Source organism: Chiroxiphia lanceolata, chromosome 18, assembly GCF_009829145.1.
Source record: "Chiroxiphia lanceolata isolate bChiLan1 chromosome 18, bChiLan1.pri, whole genome shotgun sequence".
NCBI lineage: Eukaryota > Metazoa > Chordata > Aves > Passeriformes > Pipridae > Chiroxiphia > Chiroxiphia lanceolata.
In genome coordinates this window covers 6,005,007-6,028,706 of record NC_045654.1, presented here as the reverse complement: position 1 = coordinate 6,028,706, position 23,700 = coordinate 6,005,007, and the positions used below count along the sequence as shown (strand labels likewise).

The window sequence follows — 23,700 nt, the reverse complement described above, 5'->3', positions numbered from 1 at the left end:
GCCGCCCCCTCCCGCGAGAGCACCGCCTCGGCGGGATCACGCAGCACCAATCACACCGCCAACATGGCGGCGCCCGCAGCAGCTTCACTACCGCCCGGTGCCCGCCCTCCGTGCCCGCCCTCCCTGCCCGCCCCGCTCTGCAAACGGGCGCACTTAGCGCAGCCCCTCCTACCCCCCCCGCGGCCGCGATGGTCCCGTCCAGCACCGCCTGTCCCCCACCGGCGCTGCGGCGCGATCGCCCCGCCCACGGGGGGGGGCACGCGGTGGTTCCGCCCGACGCGCGCAGGCGGAAGGAGCGGAGCGGCCCGAGGCGGTGGCTCCGTGAGGGTTCCCCGGGGGTCAGGGGCTTCCCGAGTGCTCCCCGCGGTTGGCTGCGCCATGTCGGCCGTCCCGAGGAGCTACAACCCTTTCGCGGAGGACGATGAGGAGGACGCGGCGGCGGCGGTGGGTCCCGGCGGGGCGGGCGAGGCGGACCGGCAGCGGTACCTGCAGCAGGAGGTGCTGCGCCGCTCCGCCGCCTCGGCCGACAGCACCGCCCGCTCCCTCTCGCTGCTCTACGAGTCCGAGCGCATCGGCGTGGCCGCCTCCGAGGTGGGTCGGGGCCGGGACCGGAGCCGTCGCCCGCAGGGCCCCGTGGCTCCCTCGGCCCTCCGGGACGGGGGGTCTTGTCCCTTTTCCCCCCGACACGTCCCTCTGTAGGGTTAGTCAGTGTTCCGCAGCCCCCCTGTGTCAGTGCCGGCTGGTTTCCCGGGTGATGGTTTGGGGTTTTGAGCGAAAAATCCCAGTTCCACCCTGTCTGTGTAATGCAGGGGCGGGGACTCGACCGTTTCTTCAGCTGCTTTTAACAATTCTTACTGAGTTTTACTGCGTGGCATTTAAGCCTCGTTTTGTCTGACTGAAAGGTTTCCAGCAGTTCTCTCGGTTGGGTGCAGGGCCTGCCCTGTCAGTTGTTTGTGATGTGCTTGGCTTCACCCCGATTAATCATTTCCTTCATTCCTCGGGCCCTGTTTCAGAGCAGTTTGTGCTCGGGGACGTCGCTCATAAAGCTCTTGGCCATTGTGTCACCTGCTAATGGGATGTTCCTTGGGTGTTATTGCCCAAATTACCCTCAGACAGCCCCAAGCTGCACAAGGTGCTTGTGCTCAGAGGGTTCTCGGTGGGACTGCTGTGAACTTTTGGACTTGTTTGTCCAGAAAAGCGCAAGGGAGGGATGAAGAGTTTAGGCTTGACACGGGGCCTGTGGTGAAACTTGAGTTCTCTGTGTTTGGTGCTTTATTGAGGGGGGGGGAGGAGAAAGAAAAAAGAACATTCAACTACAATTTCCCACAGTTTAGCCAGAATATGAAGACAAAGTTCTTTGTTTTGCACAATTGGTAGCTGCAGGCAACTTTCCTGCCAGAATAAATCTTTGGATTAATTTGGAATAGTGTTTGTGCTGCTGACTTAGAAAATAATGTACGTCCATATATAAAATTTCCTAAATTCTACACTATTAATATTAACCACAATATTCTTGCAGTCTGAAGAAATTCTATTTGTGTTTATTTCCTCTGGTTATTCTGTTTCTAAATTACCAGGAACATCCCACAGGAACATCTATTTTCACAAGGTGAAAATAGAATCTCTTCCCCATGAAAGTGCCATTCACAGCTAGAAATCGTTGTGCTTGCTCATCTCCCTGCCATAAACCTTTGGGTTTCCACCACATCACCCATGCTTGTTCTGTCAGCAGGAGTTGCAAATGTCAACCCCACAAAAGGGCAGCACAGAAAACTCCTGGATGCTGTTTGTAGCAGGCATCAGGAATCTGGCATGGCACAGGAAGGAGGGTTTTACAGCTGGTTAATGCCATGGCTGAGCAGCAGCTCTTGATTGAAATGCCCTGGGGGAAGAGGAGCGAGTGAAAAAGCTGTTTGCCCTTAGAAATAATCCACACAGATGAAGGAAGTCTGTTATTTTTCTTCAGAGTGTCTGTTAAAATGTTTGATGTGTCAGTTTATCTTGGCCTCACGAGCTGCTCTTTCCCTGCCGGTGCCTGTCAGGAGCTCGTCCGTCAGGGAGAGGCCCTGAAGCGCACGGAGCAGATGGTGGATAAAATGGACCAGGACTTGAAGACAAGTCAGAGGCACATAAACAGCATTAAGAGTGTTTGGGGGGGCTTGGTAAACTACTTCAAAGCCAAACCTCCAGAGAGCAAGCCAGAGCAGAATGGAGCCCCTGACTATTATGGTAACAGCAGGTAAGTAAAAGAAATGTTTGACTTGGGACTTGGGACAGCATCTCTGAAATGTCACCAGGAAATCACAAATTAAAAGATCTGTTGATTTTATCAAGCAAAGTCTTGAGATGGTTTCTAGCTCCCTGTTTCCTTTAACACCTATACAAAAATATTTGTATTTCTATTTTTATTTGTAGTGGTAAGAATAACTTTGTATTTGTGGGAAATCAATCCAATTACACAAAGTTACACAAGTAATTCTTCAGTCTTCTGAATTATCATGCTTGCTTCAGTCTTACCAGGAAATCTTGATTTGTAGCATTGGTGTGCTCCCAGTTACATACTGAGTGTGCTTCTCTCGCTTCTATTAAAGCTGTAAATAAAAATGAATTCCTGTGAAGTTACTGTGTCTTACAGTATTTGTTTTTCTTCACCTGAGAAACTTCTGTAAAGCCTGATAATGCTGCGTACATTGATTTCCTCCCTCCCTTGCCCCTCCACCCTCCACTAAAGGAAGGGAATATGTTGCCTTCAAGACAGAAGATGCAGTTTTGGTTTTGATAGCAATGTTTCCATTTGCTATTTTGAGCACAAAAGTGACCAGTTCTGCTTTCAGTGAACATAAATGCTGATGGTTAATAGTTCCTTTTAAAGGAACATTTTGGATCAGGTCTAAGAAACTTGCTCTTCTTGTGTAAATTTGATATCTTTTCTTGTTTAACAGACTCAGAATGAGACCTGTGGTCCGTACCAATATTTTCTTTTTCTTCTCTTTTTTCACTAGATTGAAAGAAGCAATGATGTCTAGTAAAGAGCAAGAGTCAAAGTACCAGGAAAGCCATCCAAATTTAAGGAAGCTAGATAATTCAGGTTTGTTAACTTTATTTTACACTGATTGCCTGTCATCCACGTGGAGCAACCTTGCAGAGTGATGAAGGCAGAGACCCTTCAGCCTGCCCAGCTGCTGACTTACATTGCTGCCCAACATCTGGAGATTTGTATCCCAGCCTTCATGGCTTTGAATCTTAGGGAATCGTTTCCCCTAAAGCCCTTTATACCCATGCTGCAGATGTGATATTTTTTGAATTTGGATACAGATTTTATTTAGCCCTTCCAGTGGGGAATTTCTTCTCTAGCTAGTAAAGACTAAAAGCTTTCAGTGCTTATATTCACGTAGAGGAGACTGTAGCCAAAAAAGCACACAGTGTGCAGGCAGCCTTGCCCCAGGTTTGCCAAAACGTCAGCTTAATGTTGAGGGTCTCCTCTTAAACGTCATCTGTCAGATACATTTTTCTTGTTATCTCAAACATGGACTGTAACCCTCCCCACTCGAGTCATCACCTGATTCTCACAAGGCAGCGTTTGGGGTTTGGCCTCATTCCCCCTTCCCACAGTGCCTTAACTTCTGTGGTGGCTTTTATGTGCCAAGTAAGTGTTCCTTTTTCAAGGGTTGTTCGGTTAATTAGCGCGGCAGGAGTGGGAAAGCAGCAGGATGTCCACAGTTGTAGCTGTGTGAGTAAAGAGAGAAATGCTTTTGGGATATGTCTCCGCTCCACTCCATGTAATGCCGAGGTCTGTCCAGGGGAGGGCAGAGCAGCTTCGGGGGCCTCGCCTGGGACGGCTCCCTGCGGGTACAGGGAGGGTCCCACCTCTTTGTCCCACCTGGATGTGAGTTGGGAGGCTGGGTTTTTCCTTTTTACCTCTCAGCTACCTACTAGAAGTAAAAAAAAAGGCAACCAAAAAGAATTGTAGCCACAGTTCATCCTGAGAGGTGCCCTATAGACAGTGGTGTTGGAGTACTGCTGATACCCCTGTGATGGGGTCACCTGGCAGCTGTGTTCAGGCTAATTTTTAACAGCCTTCCTAAAACTTTAAAGCCTCTTTTTACTAGCTTTTTTATTATATAACATTCTGTATTCTACACCCTTAACAGACAGTGATTTCAGCAAAGCAGATTTAGTTTCTTCAGTGCAAAGGGATGATTCCTACCCTAAGAACCAACAGCTGCGAGCTTACCACCAGAAAATTGATACCAACTTAGGTGAGTGAGAAAACTGAACCTGTTTGATGTAATACAGTTGTCAATTCTTGATTCTTAAGCCAGATAAAATTACTAAGTTATACACTACCAACAAAGACTTTTTGGTTTAGTTAATATGTGAAATTTGATGATAAATAAAAAAATCATTTGCCTGTATTCTGCATCTCTAAACTATCTACATGGCAGAATCCAAAGTTTGATTGAAACATAAATTATATGAATGTAGAATGCTAGGGGATATCTGTGGGTCATCTCCTCCCAAAAATTAGTAACAATTCTGAGTTAGAAATGCATTTGAAATGCAACCAGCTAGAAACAAACCAGCTAGGATGTCTGGGATAATATAAACCTGCTGTGGAGTGATACACTATTGGCATCAATACTTCAACTCTTCTGCCACATGCTTGTGCTTGAGAAGTTTTGGAACTGTCCTTGAACAACCTGGGGAAAAAAAACCCCACACCAAAAGCATGAGTCCTCTTAGATCATACACTGACAGTGAGACAGCCACTGGTACCAAGTGTGAACACGCCAGCAAGTCTCTGTCATTTGGATGTGGAAATGGTGCTGAAGTGTCCCACTGGCACTCAGGGTGTGAAAACATTTCTTTGAATCATCCTGTCCGTTGACTGGAATATCACTGGGGCAAACAGTCTTATCCATCCATTCTGAAAAATCTTACAAAGCACGTTCTAGTAGTATCAACAAGAAAATACTGCTTCAGATGGGATCCACACTGGTATAGTCGGGATGCCATACTGCTGCTTTTTCCAGAGCTTACCTCTCATGGAAAAGTGCATTCAACTTAGCTGACAGTTCAACTCAGATATTAAATTGCACATCAGCTTGGACCCAAATAATTTAGAACTCTGCACAGCTTTTGAAATGAACATGTTTTGCCAAAAATAGAAGAATTGAAAGGCACTAAATATTTAATTTGTGAATTTGCCGCATTCCTTTTATTACTTCCCGAAGCTGTTCAGCTGACTTTGCCTTCCTTTGTTCTGTAACATATAGACAAAGTGCCTCTTTGCTTACACGTGTCTCTCTGTAGCTGACCTAGAAAAAAGAGATTGGAAAGAAATCAGAAAGGGAATGGATCAAAGAAATAGGCAGAAGAGTTTAGTGGAAACACATTGTTCTACTCACAAGCTGTGGAAAACTTACTTGCTTCAGAAGCATTTATACCAATCAATCATGCAATAAAATAGTCACCTTGTAGCCAAATTAGAAAATCTGGAAATGGGAGGTTTTCATCTATGATAAGTAACACTGAAGATTTAAGAAGTATTGATGATACTTCTACATGAAGTTTAAGGAAAAGCAATTGAGGTAGTGAGCAGATTGTGTATGCTGAGCTGAGAAAAGATGCATCTGATTTTTCTGTAAAATACATTTAAAAAATAAAAATTACATTACAGGGTATGTCATTTGATAAAGATCCAGTTTGGTGTTAAGCATTTGAAGTTAACTTGTAATGGAAGAAAGAAGGAAGTGATCACTTCTGGTAGCAATGCAGTACAACTATGGACATAGCAGTGCTTCCACTACTGCAGAGGAACACTCAGAGCTGAGAAGTTGTACCTGACATCTTCTAACCCAGGAGCAGGGGGGATCCTGGCAGTGTTCATTAGAGCAGTATGTGTTATACCACTGTGGTCCCCTATGGTCCCTCTCTCCCTTGACAGATGAGATGTCTTCTGGGCTGAGTCGTCTGAAGAACCTGGCCCTTGGTCTGCAGACGGAAATCGAGGAGCAGGATGACATGCTGGATCGGCTCACCAGGAAAGTAGAGACACTGGACATCAATATTAAAAACACTGATAAAAGAGTCCGACAACTTTAAAGGATTTTTAGAATTCTTTTTGTCCGGCGTCAGTTCATCCTGGATGTCTCATTTCAACCCATCTCTTAAAAAATCTTGGGTAGTATCTGTTTCTCCTTTTTTCTGATACGTCATTGGTTTTGTTGTCCATAAAATTCCATAGGCTTAATTCAGCACAATACATGAAATTTCTTCTTAGTGTCCATGGGAATAGTGCATGTGGAGTAAAGTCTCTCAGCACTGGGTCAGGATGCCCTGCTCAGTTGTGTAACTGTGTCGTGTGCGTGGAGGAATTCACAGGCCACAAAGCTTCAGTGTCCTTGGCCTGGGAGCTGTGGTGAGAAAAGAAACTGCCTTTTTTGCCTCTGTTTTGGGGAGGGGGCAGGGGGAACAGAATGTGCTGCTTTGTTCAGAACACATGTTGCTAATTCTGTTTACCTACAGCTATGTTAAATTCTGAAAAAAACGCTGATTTCCAGCTGTAAAAATAATTTAAAGTGACTGTTGTGGCATTTCTGGAGCTTAAGGAATGGACTGTTCTGTGGAAGTTATATCAAGGGTGTCATGCAATCATAATATCCTGTGCGTGTTCCCCTTCCTAAGATGACTTTTGCCAAATGGTGAATCCATGAACTGTGTTTTTTATGTTTGGTCACTAAATACTAATTGCCTTTACAGTCTTTCCAGTAAAGATCTCTAAGGATATCATGGTCTGCAAGAAATGTTGATTGACAGTGACCCAAAGAGTTTGGGTAACAAAATCAGGACTTAATTGTATATGTTTTTAAATATACTTTTGCAGAAATTGTCACCATCTGCTTTTTTATTTTCTGCTCTTTCTCAGCTTATTCATTTAGGTGGCTATTTGAAAAAATAGCTTCCATTTTAGGAGTGGAGAGTTGATCTGATAAACTGCACAAACAGATCACAGAAGATTGTTTAACATTGATTTCAAATGTTATTAGGGATGGAGCAGATGCTCTGTTTTGCTGGGCCATGTGACTGTTAAACTCCACTTGGGTTCACGTCCATCTGCCTTGGCTTAGCAGGTATGAAAAATTCCTGCAAGTGAAGAAAAGCTCAGAAACGTTTTTGAGTCTTCCAAATAGAAGTTGAGCCTTTCACTTTGTTTTGTTCTTTTATGAGTATCACTGTAGAGCAAAATAATCACAATTCTGCTGCAGCCTGAAGACATAACAATGAGAACTTGCTACCTGTCTTGAAAATGAGTAAGTTGTGGTTTGGAGAGGCCCAGGGACCTGTGTCAGTGTTGGAACACCCGGTCACCAATGACAACGTGTGGCTGGGAGGACACAGGTTCATTGTTTTTGAGCTCGTGCCAGGTTATGTTATGAATTAAAGGAAGACCTTGGTGTTTGAAGCTGCCAAGCTCGTGTCCTTCACGGACATGGCATTCCCACCCTGCTCTTTCCTTTCTCAAGGGGTTTGTTACCATGAGCTCACTTGCTGCAAAGTGCACCCAGTTGTTAGGGAGGTAAAAGAGAACTCGAGCCTTTTGTTGTTTTACTGTGTCTTCTGGAAGTTCACTTGTAGAAAAATAAATCACTAAAAAAGCTACACTTGTTAAACATTGTGTTATGGAAAAAATACTGCTTGTGGCATTACTAGCAGGGTTGAGTTGTGAATTAGATTTGAGGTGAGCCTCTGTTTCCATTTGTTACTCATGTCATTGATTTCAGTCCCTAAATAAAAATCTGGTCTTCAGGGACATAAAACTTCAAGAGCTATTGAGTACTTTTAATTGCTTTTTAATTTTCAGTTTGTATCATTTATGCTCATTTAGAACCATTAAGTACCTTATTAATATATCATCTTTTTGGGTGTATACCATGATTAATTCTCTTACTCTGCTAGAATATTTATTAATTATATGATTTGATGTCTCAAGAGAGACATACATTTATTGACACATTTATTTAGTTGATACATTTATTTAGTAAATTATACAATTGTTAGTATTCAAAATGTTAAGTACCTCAGTAAAAGAAGATTGAAATCTTGATTATACCTGGTTTAGTTTCTCCTTTTAATAAAAAGGTTGAAAAGACATGTATTTTTTCTTATCCCAATGCTGATTGCAGAAACTCTTGTGTCTCAGAAAAGTATATAAATTCTCTCCAGAAGAGAGAGCATAAAAAATTGCATAGTAATTAATAACACTCTTTTTAGTGTGAAATCTGCCATTACCTGTGAGAAACTGTCACAACCCAGCGTTTTCTGAACTAAGACTGGTAACAAGGAGGGACACTGAGACTTTCTTGACTAAGTTATGGCAAATGGAATTAAAAATGTTGCTGGAGCATTAATTGTGTTATGGGTGGTAAGAAATGGGGAGCTTGAATCCAAGCAAAAATATTTGATTTGAGAGTGAAGGTGCTGCCCTTCTGATGTGAGCTACTCCATTTTCAGTCTCCATAATTTCCCAAAGTGAACTCAAGTTTTTGTTCAGATGTTTAGTTGTATTGGCCTTATGGAATGTTCACTGCATCCCAGATGTCTTTGATGCCTTTGAAAACACAGGTAGGGAAGGGGAATAGAAAATAAATCCCTTTTTCTGCTTTGAGAATGTTCTGATCCAAGCAGACTAGAATCCCAGGATCTCAGCCCTGTGTGGAATTTACACAGAGGTCTAACTCCTCATCTCTTCTAACAGTGTCATCACTGCCTCAGTAACATATTCCTGCCTTTGCTTAGGTTTTCCTGCTCTATTTATTATTTTTGTCTTGTTTTAATGGCCTTATTTTAAAGGATTATTTTCCACATTGGAGAAATAATTGCGGGGGGGGAAAGATTGTGGATGTATAAAGGAATGTCTAAGGAATGTCTGCTACAAACTGAATTCCCTTCCTCTGCTTCCATATAGATGCTTTATGCTGATAATGAATTTCAGTGGAACTGACATGAGGAGACAACACTATTTTGTAATAGTGATGATTTGTTTTTTTCTCTTGGAATAACTTTCCATCCTGCAGGAAAAGGAAATTTAAAGGAAAATAACCACACGGATTTTGCCTTTCCAGGAAATGCCACTTTGCCTGTGTAATGAAGGATTTACTTCAGTAGCTTTTCTTACTGTTCCCTGAGATGGAGTTTGATTTCTTCTTGGATACTGCTGAAAAACTTAAACTGTGTGGGGTCTAGGAATTTCAGAAGAGATTTAATTTGCACTCACATGCTAACTTGATAAAATAAATGATTTTGCCTGCATATTCATGTTGGCATATAAACTGGTGTTCTTGCAGCAAAATAGTTCTGGTTATTTTTATTGGCTTGAGTAGAAGTTTAATAAGGTCATAAGAAAATAGCAAAAAATATTTTAAGTATTCTTTATAAAAGGCAATTTTCTTGCTCCTCAAGAAGTTTGCTGCTCAGTCTTGAAGAGATTTTAAACACCTGGAACTAACATAACTTCATAACACAGACATTAGACTCTTAAAAGCAGCAAGGAGCACAAATGGGAATAACCAGTATCTGAGGACTAGATTTCCAGGTGTACTTGATTTTTAAATTTCCTGAGCATTGAATTAAATATTGTAACAAATGATGTGTAGCTGAACTTTAGTCTGAACTCCAAGGATCTGTCTCTGTGCTGAGCTGGATTGACCCACAGAAATCCTTGGGACACGATGGTGTCAGGGGTTCTTTTAGTCTGTGAAATTCATCTGAAGTATTTTGCTGCCTCGTAGCTTTTGTGATATCATTTGTTAAGTGGTAAAATAGGAAATACTTTCCACCCACTCTGCCTTCTGAACAAACAGATCTTTTGTAGGCATTTTTACAAGCATAACATCATATGGAGGATATGTGTTAATTTTTACTTTGAAATATGTAGGACTTAATTTTCAGATCATAGGTGGTGATTATTTGTGTCTGTCGCTTTTTAAAAAAGAACTTTAATTCTGTGCCACCCAGGTATAACACTTTTTGTACAAGTCAAATTGCATTATCTTTTATTTAAATGCTAAACTGGACTGTTTAGGAGATTGGATGAAATGAGTGTTGAATGGTAAGATGGTCAATAAAAGGTGCTTATTGTTAACAAAGAGTTTTTGCATTTATCTCCAAAATTTTTTTTATTACAACTTCATTGTCACTGTTTCCCCATAATATCTGTTATAATGCTGGACCTAGTCTGTTAAATTTGTGCCAATATGGAAATAAGCTGGTGGGTTTTGTTTTCTGAGAATAAAACCAGAGTATTACATTTCTACATAACTCTTGAGTAGAGTCTCTTAGATCCTGAAAGAGGAATGCAAGCAAGCATTCATTTTTGCAAACATTTTATTTGTGATGATAAAATAATTCAAGATGTTGCTTGGAAAGTAATGTTGCCATAGTGCTTGGTATTAGCAGGAATATCAATAACTGGATGTAGGCATGAACAAGGCAGGTGACACAGGAGTAAGGCAAAAAAATATATGAACCGTCTTGAAAACTTAAACAGGGTTTGTAATATTCCTGTGTAGTCCCAAACTTGGTGATGGTAGAGAACTTGTGAATGTCCTGACCTCCAGTTAGGTTCTTATCTGTACATGAAGGGGGAACTTGGCTTCTGAATTCTTTTTTTTTTTTTTTTTTTTTTGTAATAGAGTTTAGTTTTGTTTATTATGGTAAAGCAGAGTTTCAGAAGGGTTATTTATTACAAAAGCTCTGAAAAGGGAAAATCAGTAGAGACACTGATGGGTTTAGTTTTTTTTTTAAAATTCCAGTAACTTTGGTTTGCTGCCTTTATGCTGAGAGTTCTTCAACAAATGGGAATTGAGAGCTCTTCCGTCTCTGCACTTGATTGTTGCATATAGAAAAATCAAAATAATGCAAAGAGCACAGTGGGAGATGGTAGAGAATGGAGCAGTGTGGTGGATTCTGGATCTCTGCTAGGAATATTAATTGCTTCCTTGCTCTGCTTGCATGGAGAATCAGTTTCTGAGTCTTAAGAGTATTTCACACACAGCTGTTTGTTTATGGCAGGTCAGGCATTTCAACCCTCCTGTGTTTTCTCAAGGACCTCCTTGCTTACAGTGCAGTCCCTGCCTTTCTGGGGAATGAGGGAGGGAAAGGGGGGTAAAGGATGCTCATCCGAGTATGTAAAACCAGGCAGAGCAGATGCTGTTGGAATGAAGGACCCCAGGTTTCTGCCTGTCCCTCTCCCTGCTTCTGAAAAGAGGTTTGGCTTTAGGAGGCAGTTCTGTAATTCTCATTTTGTTTTGGTAGGAGGGTTTGTTTGCTTCCAAATAAATTTATTACATATTCCTGAAATGGGAAAATATGAAGAACAACTCCATTGGGGCCAGAACTGAAGGCTTGGGAAGGCTCAGTTGAAAGCAGGCAGGGAGGTGCCCCCAGAATAAACCGGCTGCCAAATCAGGAAGATCCCTGAATGCCAGGCAGGGTTTTCTAAATACAGTGACTGTGGAGCCCTGCCTGCACTATGCATCTAGATGGACTGTGACTGCTGTTGGTGAGGCAGAACCTTCTAGAAAATGGGCTTCCAGCTCTAGCTGTGGATATTTTGTGGAAAACAATGGGCCTCCTTGGCATCTTCATTCTCAGTGACCCTCCTTTCCCCTCCACATTAACTGTCAGTCTGCTCTCTGTTAATGTGCCGGGGGGAGCTCTGCCCACAGGTCAAGGCTCTGAAGAGCTGCTGGGTTTCTGTCACTTGGAAGAAGCAGCCTTTGCCCAGCCCTGTGTGTGTCTCAGCCTGCCAGGGTCAGTGGGGGCAGCAGGGGTGTGGAGTGTGCCACCAGGGCCATGCAGGCATTAACCCTGCAGTGTGGGAAGAAAACAGTACAGTTTGGGATGTGTATGTCAAGTGCTGGCAGTAGGAGCCACTGCCCAAAAGAGTTTTATCATTTCAGATCAAACATGTAAGGGCAGTTGGGAAGAATTACACAGTTAGTTATCTTCCTTCAGTTTTACTCCACCACTTTTCTTCAGGCCACTCTTATCAGTGTATTCATTTCACCAGTTCTAACTGAGTTCAAGTTATGTAGATACTAAAATCTGACCTGTTTGCCCTAGGTTTGAGCCCCAGACTTCTCTGAGAATTTCTGTGCAACCCCAGTGTTTGTTTGCATGCAATGTTTGTTGACTAGATGGTGCTGTCTGGACGCCTTTGAAGAAAAATTCCTGTGGGAATATTGGCTCGTGTGAAGCAACTGCAAAGGCTGGTGGTGCAGTCTGCTCTTGGCTTCCAGTAAGGCCCACGGTAATGCACTAGGACAGGTCTTGAGAGTCTTAACTTTATTGCCCTATTTTCAGCATTGCCTTGTGCCTGCATTGGCCAATCTGTTTACATCTGTGCCCACTGAGCCTCTTGGAGAATGATACAGGATGTTCCTTCCCTCTTTGAGTGAAGTCTAGGCAGAGAGGCAGCCAAGAAATCCGGCAGTTCGATATAAATAGGTTACAAAATTGTCACGTAAGAAAGCAAAGGTTAAAACCCGATTGCATCCACCTGCCCACAGAGAAAGCTTTGCAAGGGAAGGACAATCTCAGCCTCTTGTTTTTCCTCCTGGAATAATGTCTGCAGGATGACCAGGACTGAATGCCCAGGACTTGTTACTTGTAATCTGATTTTTGTGAAAAGCCAAGAAGTGTTAAAAGGCAGGATTTTGCTGGAGACTGAGATAATTCCAGATTCAAAGTTCTGCAGCCTTCTCCTGCAGCCTTCTGCCCTGAAAATATTTAGGCTGCAAACAGCACTGCAGAGGAGACCTGTGAGTCATTTTATCTGCTTCATTGTGCACTGTTGTGTTCTAGGCTGGTGACATTTCTGGCATTTATTTTTGTTCCCAAAGCTGCAGTAATACAGCGTGGAGAGGAACTAGCAGTGTTTGTGGATGCCTGTGGGATCCTCCCCACGTGTGCTCAGGGTGCAAGGCAGGCACAGTCAGTGAGGATGCAGAGCCCATTCTGCTATGGCCAGGCTGTCACTGCCACCTCCCACCTCCCCTCCCCGTGCCCCCCGTGCAGGTGTGACCGAGACAGGTAGAACACATTGATCAGTACATCCTGTACTGTGATACGGAGAGGGATGTTCTTTCCTAGATGACAGAGCTGCAATAATTCCCTGATAGCTTAATTTTTGTTGGTATGTGTTTAGCAAGATCTAATGAGCTAAAACTGAACTGCAACATTAAGCAAAATGCAAGTGAGAAAACAAGATTGTGAGGGGCCTCTCACCGAGGCACCAACCTTGTTAAGCCAAAGAAAAACGCTGGTGTGCCACGAACTGGCATCTGTGACACAGCAAAAGCAGCCTTGTTCTCAAGACATAAAAATGGCCTTCTGGATACAGAAGTGCTTTAGCAGGTCTGATTTGTCCCTCTCCTAATTAGGTGGAAGAGTCTTCCAAGTTGAGCAAAAATATCACAGGGGACCTTTGTGCTGAATTACAGCAGAAAATACTAAACAAAGATCCCTCTGCATTTGATGCACACACCTCCTCTTAATGCTCGCTTGTATCAATCAGAGAAATATCCTCCCATACCAGCACTGTTTCCAGAGCTCCATATAATAGTTTAGTCCTACTCATCTATCTGACCTTTCATCACTGACTTTTCAAAGGTTTTAATTTCCTTAGCCATATCCCTCAGAAATTTCCCATGCCATCCAAGCAATACATTCATTATTGAAACTTGTGTGATTTAATAATTTCCTGGCACAAGAATTCCAAAACATGTGGGAGGAAATATGGAGAAGGATTTTTCCATCTCCAGGTGTTTATTTTACTGCCTGAATCCTTGCTCTTGACCTTTCTGAGTGGCTTTTTGTTGAACTGCATTCCAACTGCTTGTCTAAGAAAGACCTTCATCCTTGCAGCTGAAGGTGGAGGCGTGGAAGCTCATTCTTAGAAGTCTGATGTGCCTGCTCTAGCATTTCTAGCTTTGAATTTCTGGAGCTGTTTTCTTTTCCACAATCTCCATAAGCTAAACAAACACTTTTTTCACTTTACTGCTTTACTAATCAGTGTTTGGAGATGCAATATTGAGGCCTTTGCTGCCCACTCGAGCCAACATGCAGCATGCTGGGTTTACCATGGCAGCCTGCCAGGAGCCTCAGGGCTTCACCCGTGCCCAGGAGAGGTAAGACAAAGAGCACAACCAAAGCAGCTCCTCTGTGGGACACAGCAGCACATTGCTGGTTCCCAGGTATCACTGGACACCAGCAGCTACTGGCAATGACTGAGCAGTGGGGTCTGGGTGCATTAGAAGGCAAGAAGCTGGAGCCTTAATTCAAGAAGGTACTTATTTACCTAAATAAGTGCATATTTATGTTGAGCACTACATTAAAACCATTAAACTCCCTCATATATTTGCACTTGGGCACATGTAGATGCATTGCTGAGTCAGCCTGGCTGTGTTAATGACCTCAGCAGATCTCCAGGGAATGTCTCTGCTTTTCCAGGTGTCTCAAGTGTCAGGGTTATGAAGCCGATTCCTGTAAGAACAATTTTCACTTGGTATTTGAGAGAATCATTAATTCTGACTTACTCTGCCTTGCAGAGGTGCTAAATAATGGCATTTGAAAACAATTGAAGAGACATTTGTTAAGCCTCTACAACCCTGTTGTGTACCTGCTCAAAAGTACATAAAATTAACAGTCAGGAAAAGGAAAAGAACCTCTGATGTGTCTCGGCTGCTCTGTTGTTCAACTGCTCAGTCATCTCTGGGCCACACAGTATAACAGAATGTAGATTTATTTTAACTCTCATCAACTGCTCTGCTGTTTTAGTACCTCTGCCTGGAGTACGGAGTGACTGGAAGGTTGCCAGAAAAGGGAAGTCTGTGTGTGAACAGCCGGGAGGGATAATACGTAAATCTGGGGGAGAGAGGCAATTAAAGGCAGTGCTGAGATAGAATGAAAAATAGACAGTATTGAGCCTCATCAGAAATAGCAACATAAACAGCCACTTACTGTACAGTGGAGGGAACTTTGCTGTAAATAACTGCATTTTACAGAAAACAGATGGATTATGAAATCTGTGAGCAGACTTACAGAAAGCAGTTTGGTCCATGTTGATGTCTGGCAGGTCCTCCTGGCACAAGGGGACAAGAGGTGGCTTCTCCCTGCTGTTGTATTTACAGAATCCAGAGGGGAGCTGCAAAACTGGATTGCACACGAGCCAAACAGAGCTGAAAATAATTCTGCATGTCATCTGTAACTATGAATGGAGATGACAGAGGAAGTGCTATCTGAGATCAGCAGTGTAATAAATGGTACCTTGTTGCTTTGTAACCCAGCAGCTGAGGAGGTGACACACCAGTGAACACATCTGACTATCCAGAGGGACCGTGCCTGTAGCTTACCAGGATCTTGGTATCACCAGCAAATCCAACTGCATCATCTTTTGACACGAGTGGGTGGACTGGGAAGGGACAGACCATTCCAAAATGTTTAACTTCATGTTACAAATGAGGATGGATTCCAACTGTGTTTTAATCCTATGGCCTGCATTTGATCATTCTTGTTTTGGAATAATTGATCAAAAAGCTCAACAGTTTCCTGTATTCTACCACTTTTCCAGCTATTTTGCTGGCTTTGTGAATGAGTACAATCAGACACAGCCCAGACACAGCAAATCAAGCTCCTGTTTGCAGACACAAACTTGGCAATATGCATTAACTGAACATAGTTCTTGCATCAGGCAACACATCATGTGCTGTCTCGGTCACATTCTGGGCTACAAGAGAAATATGCAGATGTTTAAGGATCTTTTGGAGGCCTCATGGAAGTGCTTATTTCTTACCACTAAACTTGTTTCTTTCAATTCTTTAGTTCTCCTCTTCCAGCATAACCAAAGAAACAAAAGAAGAGCTGCTTATTATTAACATGTTTCAGTCTTTGTGAATGGATAGAAACACGCAAAGATGACTCACTTCTGATGTGCTGGAGCTGCAGCCTCACTCCATCCAGAATTTTAAGCACTAGGCTCTGGTTGAGTTGGAGCAAATGACTTGTAGAGAGCTAAGATGGAAGAGGGAAAATTCCAACACTGGGGCTAGAACTCACCCCTTTGGATGCAGTATGGCTTGCTGCAGAAAGGAGACAATTAAAAGCTACTGCATAATAACCTCCATATATTCTTTTTGAAATTAGTACTTCATTAGATCACGTTTTTCCACAACCAAAAATCCGCAAAGCAACATGACGACAAAATGCTAAATAAATGGTTTAACTAGCACTTTGTATGCTTCCCCTTTCATTTTTGTGTTTGCTAAGGATAGTCTACATATCTGGAACAGCAGAGTTTGCCAAAAAATTGGTGTAATTTGTTTACATTTCAGGGCACCCCTCAGGCCTCTAGAAAAGTAGAAAGTACCATATATTCTTTAAACTGGGGAAGATCTGTCTAAAGAGATAGGATTGTAAATTCCCTCTGGTGCTTGTTAAGGCCTCTCCACGGGAGGTTTTCCCCCTTTATTCAACACCCCTCACCTAAGTAGCATCACTTGCACTGAAAGCTCTGGCATAAAGGGGCATGGCTGTCTTCATCTTCTGTCATCTAAATTCATTCTAGTGACAGGGTAGCAAAGTGTTTATGGATTGCTTCTGCCAGCACTTAGTAGGAATTTTTTTTAAGGTACCTTAGTCATTTCATTACGAGGACTTTGAGCATGTAAGCCTGTGCTTGCCTACATTTTATTCCAGCTCAGCCATCTTGCCTGTGTTGTCAAAAATCTAAAAGGTAGCAAATGTGTGATTGTTAAACCTCTTTGGGAAACATCTTTGTGTTGTGTTTGTGTCTTGAAAATTCTAGTTAAGACTGAAGTTCAAGAAAAGCCAGTTTGTTACATTCAGGTTGTGTATGTCATTAAGAACCAAGAAATGCAGAGAACGTCCATTAAACCTGTTCCACAAACAGTTCAAGACAGAGAAAGCCAAGAGTGAATACAAAAATTAGGGTCACTTTTATCTTCAGCTTCCTGAAATCCTACAAGCTGATAATAAAAAAAAATAGGGCCTTTGTGTTACATAGAATAGCATTACATGGTCTAACAAAAACCTGGTTTTGAAGGGGAGAACATAGTTCAGGAAATAATGTTTTCAGGACAGCATTTCTGAACCTATCTTTAAAGTTAATGCAGACAAAGGTACAGATTCCTACAAAAGCAGGAATTTGGGAATAAAGGAATGGAACAAAAATATTTCATGAACAATAAAACTAATTCAAGAAGGTGCAGACCTTGGTCAAAGACTTTTTTTTCCCCCACAGTTTGCACTGACTTCATAGATTTTCCAGTAAGGGCTGAACTCCCACTTCAGCCATTCCTTCTAAATAAAAGTCTCTCCACTCTCTGGCTGCCTGTTTTCATGAAAGTTGCTGGAATCCAGTTTCTTTGAGCTTATTCCTCTCCATCACACATGGCTGAATTTGGCCACTGGTCTCAAAACTTACTGTGGTGGGGAAAAGGAAGCAAGGCAAACAAGAACAGTCATAAAGAGTTGTTTCCTTCTGGAGATGGGGGAATTCATAGCTTATGAGTTTAGAGAGTGCTTCTTGCCAGGATTAAGAGAAGGGGAAATATATTTTAAATGCCCTATAGAAAATAAAAATTCTGTTTACAATCTGCACAGTTTACCACTATACTCGAAAATGTAACAGGGTTTCTGCTTTTCTTGGCTTCATTCTCTTTCCTGGATAATGTAATAATGTTAAGAAAATGAGCACTGAGGTTTTCCCTGTCAAGTGTATATTTCAAAGGAAATAGCTAAAAGGCCCTAACAGTCAATATATTCAGCATTTCCCAAATCACCCTGTTAATCTGCAATTGGCTCATTCAGCCTTGCTGTAGGACAGAGGTGACAACCAGCAGACCCCTCCAGGTCCTTCCCAGCCCTTTCTCATGCCCTGTTTGTGCACACTGACTAGTTATGCTCCTAAGTGGTGTTCAGCCACTCGGACCATCTAGGCTAAGATTTTACTTGGTCTATTTAGAAGCGTAGCTTGGTTTCTGTCATTCCAGACCTGGTGAAATTAGTGAGAGATGCACCCTGGATTTATATCAGCTACCTCATCCCTTGCCACTGGTTATGTTTTCAAAGAACACATTCACCCTCTATCTGCTTGATGAATGAGCTGCCAGAGGAAGCACCCTTCTCCAAGGGTTGTTGTAGCACACAGCCCTGATCCATCTGTCAGGATTCTGAAGGCACACGTTGGCTCCCGTGCCCTTTACCCGGCTTTGCGTCACTCACCAGTAGATCTCTGTTTTTACAGAGGAGTTGCAATTTCAGCTGAGAAACTGCCATGTAAGGGATTCAGCACCTGTGCTGCAAAGCCTGGAGAGCACCAGTGTCCAGGGAAGGAGCAAACGGCTCTAGGAATGCACAGAGAGCATCGATGTCCGTGTGCTGCTCGTGGACAGAAATGGCTCCTTCCAGTGGAAATGCTTCTGGGAGGCAAGACAGGCATATTGTTTGCAAGCTACAAGGAAATTATGTATCATCATGGCATTCTCTGTGGGGAACCTCAAGACCTCCAGCCTGCACTGCTACTGCCTCTAGACACTTCTGTTCATTTTGACATTAAATGCCATCAGAATCTGCTGATGGAGATGATGGGGATTATAATCTCCAGCAGAGCTTTCATGTACAGGGACTACAGGATGAGTCTTCACATACTGAACTAAATTCATAAAGTGACCTTTATCAAGAACATGTCAGGAGTTAAATCCACCATAACAGGGGATTGCCTTTAAATTCTAAGCATGCACAATGCCATTCTTCTTTCAAAGAATGAACTAGAGGGAATTTAAACATTAAAGAATTACATATTAAACAGCTCTGCAACAGAATCTTTACATTTCAAATAATTTCTTAAAAACATTACCGTTTTTACCAGCTGGGTCTCAGGAGCTTGCGCAATGACTTCCACAAACCACAGAAGAAACTCATCCAGAGCCTCAGAGCGCTTTGTATGACCCAGAGTTATGCATTCAGTAAGAACAGACGGAAAAGAAGAATTGAATTCCAGGAGAAAAGAATGGAACTTTGCACTAAAATGGAGAATGACTGTGGGACATGCACAAGGAGTCAGCTCTGGATGGGAGACGGTGAGAGGAGACAGTTCTTGACTCAGCAGTGAGGAGCCTGTTGGAAGGAGAGAAGAGACAGAGGGGAGGAAAGGGGAGGGCTCCACGTCTCCAGGAGACAAGCTGGAAAGAAGTCCAAGGAGCGAGGGTGTGGTTTGAAAAACAAGGAGTACAATTTCAAACTGGATTCTGAGGCAAACAGGCAGTGAGGGCCTCGAGGTCCATGAAATACCAATTTTCTCCGTGAGAGACCAGATCGGAACTTTGGGAGCTGTTGTGATGCTCTGACGTTGCTGCACCACAACACCTCGGTGTGACTGCTGACACAGCTGTCCTGAGGTTTGCATTTATCTGTTAAGCAAAACATTGACACTCCGACGGCGCCAGGCAGCGTTGAGCTGGGAACAGATGTGGATCAACATCCTGCCGTCAGTGCTGTGCCACAGGCAGCAGCTCTCCAGCACTTTCAACGATCAGGCACGAGGACGAGCAAGTCCAACATGCAGACTCTCCATCCCTTGGAGCTGCACGTGATCCCACTTGGGCAGGTCTGCAGTGGACACTCTCTCATACAGGCCAGAAGATGTGCCAGTGCCATTTGACTTTTTTGGATCAAAACAGCAAAGTAGCCAAAAGTTTGCAGAATGAACACTCGTGCAGCTAAGCGGTGATTTGAACAGATGTTGTTGAGCAAGAACTTCCTTGGATGATTCTGTGGGAAGAAGACTAAGAACATGCACAATACATACAATATTTTTCCATCTAAATAACAGCCTCTCCAAGACAAAAATGCAGCTCTTCTCAGGGCTGTTTTCAAACACTGAAAAAAAAAAAAAAGGCATCAGGCTGCCATCCATAGGATGAGCCAGAAAACCAAATATTTGGATGAGAACAACCTCTGAAATAAATAGAGAAACATTTACCAGGAGCTTTTCCATTTGCTTTGTTAAAGGATTTCTAGGGATTACGCTCTTCTCAGCTGCTGGATGCTGTGGCTCTGCCTTGTATAAAGGAGCAGGAGAGTAGCAGTCAGCTAATCAGAGGGGCACTAACACAATGAACCATTAGAGACCCTTTACATTGCCTTTTAATAGTCTATAGACTGTAGGAGAAATACCTTAAATAAGGCCAGTAGTGCCTTCCCATTGAGAGATCCCAAACTAAATATAGAAAACAAGGTTAAAATAGTCAGTTAAAACATCCATGCACACAGCTGACTGTGCAGAGGGCAGTTCCTTTTGCAGCAGAAGCTCAGCAGGCTGCAAAGTGGACAAAAGATGGCAAAACACTTCTCCCATTTTTGTTTGATTTGTGCCACAGTGTCCAGCACTTTCACAGAGCTGACCGGGCTTGCAAAGAATGTAACCCTTGGGATCAGCAAAGCTGGGTCTTGTAAAGGACAGATATTTAAACACAGAGAGGTGTAAAGAAGGTAGAGATGAGAAAGACATCAGCAGACAGAAGTGTGGCAAAGCACTCTTACATAAAGGGAGATGCTTTTTTTACGATGGATATTATGGGATGTTGTAATTAGGATTTGGCCTGCTGGGATTGGGCATGAAGGATTATATTATTAAAACTGGAGTGAAGAAATATAACAGACCTTTAATTTTAATTATACTTTAAAAGAGACTCGATTTCCTTGCCAGTGATCTCTCTAGTTCACATCAGCAGTTTGGTGCCAGACTACTAAGAGGGATTGCACACAATACACAGTGACTTTTGTGCATTTGTAATTCTTAATGATAAAAATAAGTCTCAGGGACAAATCTGTTGCTTCTTTCTTTTGTCACAGTTCTCTTAAAAACATAAATGATATAAAAATGTATATAGTATAACTATGTACATTACTTAAGAGGTCTTACTTTATTCGTGAAATAAATGATGAAAGTCTGTGCGTTGTTTTTCTTTAAGACATAGCTATAAACTAAGGAGCAAAAATAGGAGGTCTGGATATAAATAATTAGCATCCATAAAGTGACTGTAAGGGAGGACAGTTGACAGAAGAAAACACAGAACAAGTTCACTATACCAACATGGGCTGGTGACAGATGTCCTGACGTCCCACTGATGGTCTGTCTCTGCCCTCATTTGGAAACTCATAACCCACCCTAACTAAACTGCTACTAATAAACCTGCAGGGCAGATGCTACTCAACCCCCTTTTGACCAGGTAAAGAAAAGTTGTCTCCACTTCAGCTCCAGTTTTTGCTTTGTTCTTTTGAGAGACCAGACCTTGGTACCTAACCCCAATCAGGAGTCTTCTGGGGACAGCTACAGATCCCAGATTTCCTAGGGACGGGGCTTTAGCAGCACCTCATCCCAGCCACCTGTTCAATGGGCTCTTCAGGGTTTCCTCTGTCCAGATGTAGACCTTCATGTCTCCCAAATATGGCAAAGGGGTCCCCATGGCTGCAGCCTGTGACTGTGCATGCCAGTAGAACCCAAGGTGTCTCAGCAGAGCCATGCCTGTGATTCCTTTGGAAACCTAACCCAGTTTTGGCAATTCCCATCTCCATGTATTAAAAATGAATGAGGTGAAGTTAAAATAATGAGGTTTTAAATTGTAATATATTTGAAACTGTTTTAATCGCCTTCTGGGTTTGAGTCTTCAGGGGTCCCTTGTTCAGCTTTGCTTCACAACGCAGTACATAAGAAACTAATCTACAAAAAATTAAATTAGAGATTCTCCCGTAATCCTGTGTTTCCCAGAGCTGAGCTCTCTGGGAAAATATGAACAACACAATGCTCTGGATAAAAGTGCTGGAGCTAGCAACACTGCAGCAATTTCCATCTCAAAGGATTACTGTAATTTAGGAGAAATATAATAGCTTTAACATTACCTTCACCACCCTCATCTGATGCTACATGGGCTGGCTAGGAGTGAGGGTGAAAGAAAAAGGTGTTGATGTACCTCTTGCATGTTGAATCCTTCACTTCTTGGTTATTCAATAACTTCCAATTCACAGTGTCAACTCTTGGGGGAAGGAGCCCTATTCCTATTTAGAAATCGCACGGGACAAAACAGCGGGATGGTTTTCCAAACATGCGGTCATAAAACCCGTCACCTACCTCCGGGCACGGCTGCAGGCAGCAAAGCCCACATGGCGCTAGGGCAAGTCAAGGTGGACCAAGGGCAGCTGTGCCGCCGGACCCCAGCGCTGGCCGAGCCCCTTGGGGGTCCCGGGGGCTCCCGAGGAGGATGAGGAGAGCCACGCTCAGGCACTGCCGGCCACGACGGCAGGTACCGGGCAGGCGGCTCCTGTTCCCCAGTGCCCACCAAGGGCCACCGCCGGGGGGGCAGCGCCTGGGCGTCCCCTGCCTCCCTCCGCACCCCGGCGGGAGCCCTGGGGCAGGGACCATCGCCCCGACGCCGGTGTGAGGGTGGGTCGAGGACAGCCCCGGGGTCGGTGTGAGGGTGGGTCGAGGACAGCCCCGGGGTCGGTGTGAGGGTGGGTCGGGGACAGCCCCGGGGTCGGTGTGAGGGTGGGTCGGGGACAGCCCCGGGGTCGGTGTGAGGGTGGGTCGGGGACAGCCCCGGGGTCGGTGTGAGGGTGGGTCGGGACAGCCCCGGGGTCGGTGTGAGGGTGGGTCGGGGACAGCCCCGGGGTCGGTGTGAGGGTGGGTCGGGGACAGCCCCGGGGTCGGTGTGAGGGTGGGTCGGGGACAGCCCCGGGGTCGGTGTGAGGGTGGGTCGGGGACAGCCCCGGGGTCGGTGTGAGGGTGGGTCGGGGACAGCCCCGGGGTCGGTGTGAGGGTGGGTCGGGGACAGCCCCGGGGTCGGTGTGAGGGGAGGCCAGGGCAGCCCCGGGGTCGGTGTGAGGGGAGCCCGGGGCAGCGCCGGAGGGAGCCGGGGAGGGGTCCGGGTCACGTGAGCGCGTGTGGCAGCAGCGGAAGGATACCTGCACTTTAGCAACCCCTCCCGCCCCTCTCCGTTGGCCGTAGCCGGGGCGGGGACCCCCCCCTCTCCTGGGAGCGCCGTCCCCAGCCCATCCCCTCAGCGGGAGTGCAAGGACAGCGGGGCAGAGGAAGAGCAGGGGGTTGAGGGCGGGCGAGAGGCGGCGGCGATGGGCGGGGGAAAGAAGCGCGGCGGGGAGGGACTATTTGAGGAGACCCTGGCAGGCTGGCGAGGTGCGGAGTGATTCCGGCGGCGAGTGAGCGGCCCCGCGCTGAGGCCGAGGAGGGCGGCGGGCGCGCCGAGCGCCATCCCAGCGAGGGCTCCGCGCCTGCGCCGCTCCCGCAGCCGTGAGGGGAGCACCGGCCCCCGCTCCGCTCCACCGCCCGCCCCTGCCCCGCGCCCCTGCCCCGGGCAGCTCGCCCCCAGTCATGGCCCAGATACTGCCCATTCGCTTCCAGGAGCATTTCCAGGTGAGCGCGGCGGGGCGGCGGCGGAGGCGAGGGGAAGGGGCTCCCCCTCCTCTGCCTCACCCCGTCCCTCACAGGGTGGGGGGGGCCGCGGCCTAGGCGGGCCGGGGGCGCGCTGAGGGGCGAGGAGAGGGGGCCAGGTCACGAGGGGAACCCCCTCCGTCCCTTGGGACCCCCTCCGTGCCTTCTTTCCC

General features: G+C 44.8%; 2 protein-coding genes and 2 long non-coding RNA genes across 11 annotated transcripts in view; 3 read left to right on the top strand and 1 right to left on the bottom strand.

The window, feature by feature from the left end:
• The first annotated feature begins 256 nt into the window (after positions 1–256).
• SNAP29 (synaptosome associated protein 29) lies at positions 257–6,254 on the top strand. The gene is made up of 5 exons (XM_032705689.1): positions 257–591; positions 2,043–2,239; positions 3,003–3,088; positions 4,152–4,259; positions 5,948–6,254. The coding sequence occupies exons 1-5, from the start codon at positions 379–381 to the stop codon at positions 6,103–6,105; spliced, it is 762 nt and encodes a 253-aa protein (XP_032561580.1). The 5' UTR covers positions 257–378; the 3' UTR covers positions 6,106–6,254.
• Positions 6,255–7,596: 1,342 nt separating this feature from the next.
• On the top strand, positions 7,597–10,150 carry LOC116795745. The gene is made up of 2 exons (XR_004360142.1): positions 7,597–8,121; positions 8,544–10,150. It is a non-coding gene; the product is annotated as an uncharacterized LOC116795745 (long non-coding RNA).
• Positions 10,151–13,558: 3,408 nt separating this feature from the next.
• Positions 13,559–22,505, bottom strand: LOC116795747. 4 transcript variants are annotated; one of them, XR_004360147.1, is made up of 5 exons: positions 22,214–22,505; positions 20,066–20,143; positions 15,106–19,962; positions 14,730–14,892; positions 13,559–14,547 (listed from the first exon to the last, which is right to left on the bottom strand). It is a non-coding gene; the product is annotated as an uncharacterized LOC116795747 (long non-coding RNA). The 4 variants fall into 4 exon arrangements; XR_004360145.1 differs by having other exon boundaries at positions 14,730–19,962; positions 22,214–22,314; positions 22,381–22,505; XR_004360144.1 differs by having other exon boundaries at positions 14,730–19,962.
• Positions 22,506–23,334: 829 nt separating this feature from the next.
• Positions 23,335–23,700, top strand: part of CLTCL1 (clathrin heavy chain like 1) — a 35,742-nt gene continuing 35,376 nt past the window's right edge. The window contains exon 1 of one of the 5 annotated variants that reach the window (XM_032705686.1): positions 23,335–23,509. In XM_032705686.1, coding sequence (XP_032561577.1) covers positions 23,468–23,509 — 42 coding nt within the window. In that variant the 5' untranslated portion in view covers positions 23,335–23,467. The remainder of the gene's footprint in view (positions 23,510–23,700) is intronic. The other 4 variants (XM_032705687.1, XM_032705683.1, XM_032705684.1 and 1 more) reach the window with 4 other exon arrangements.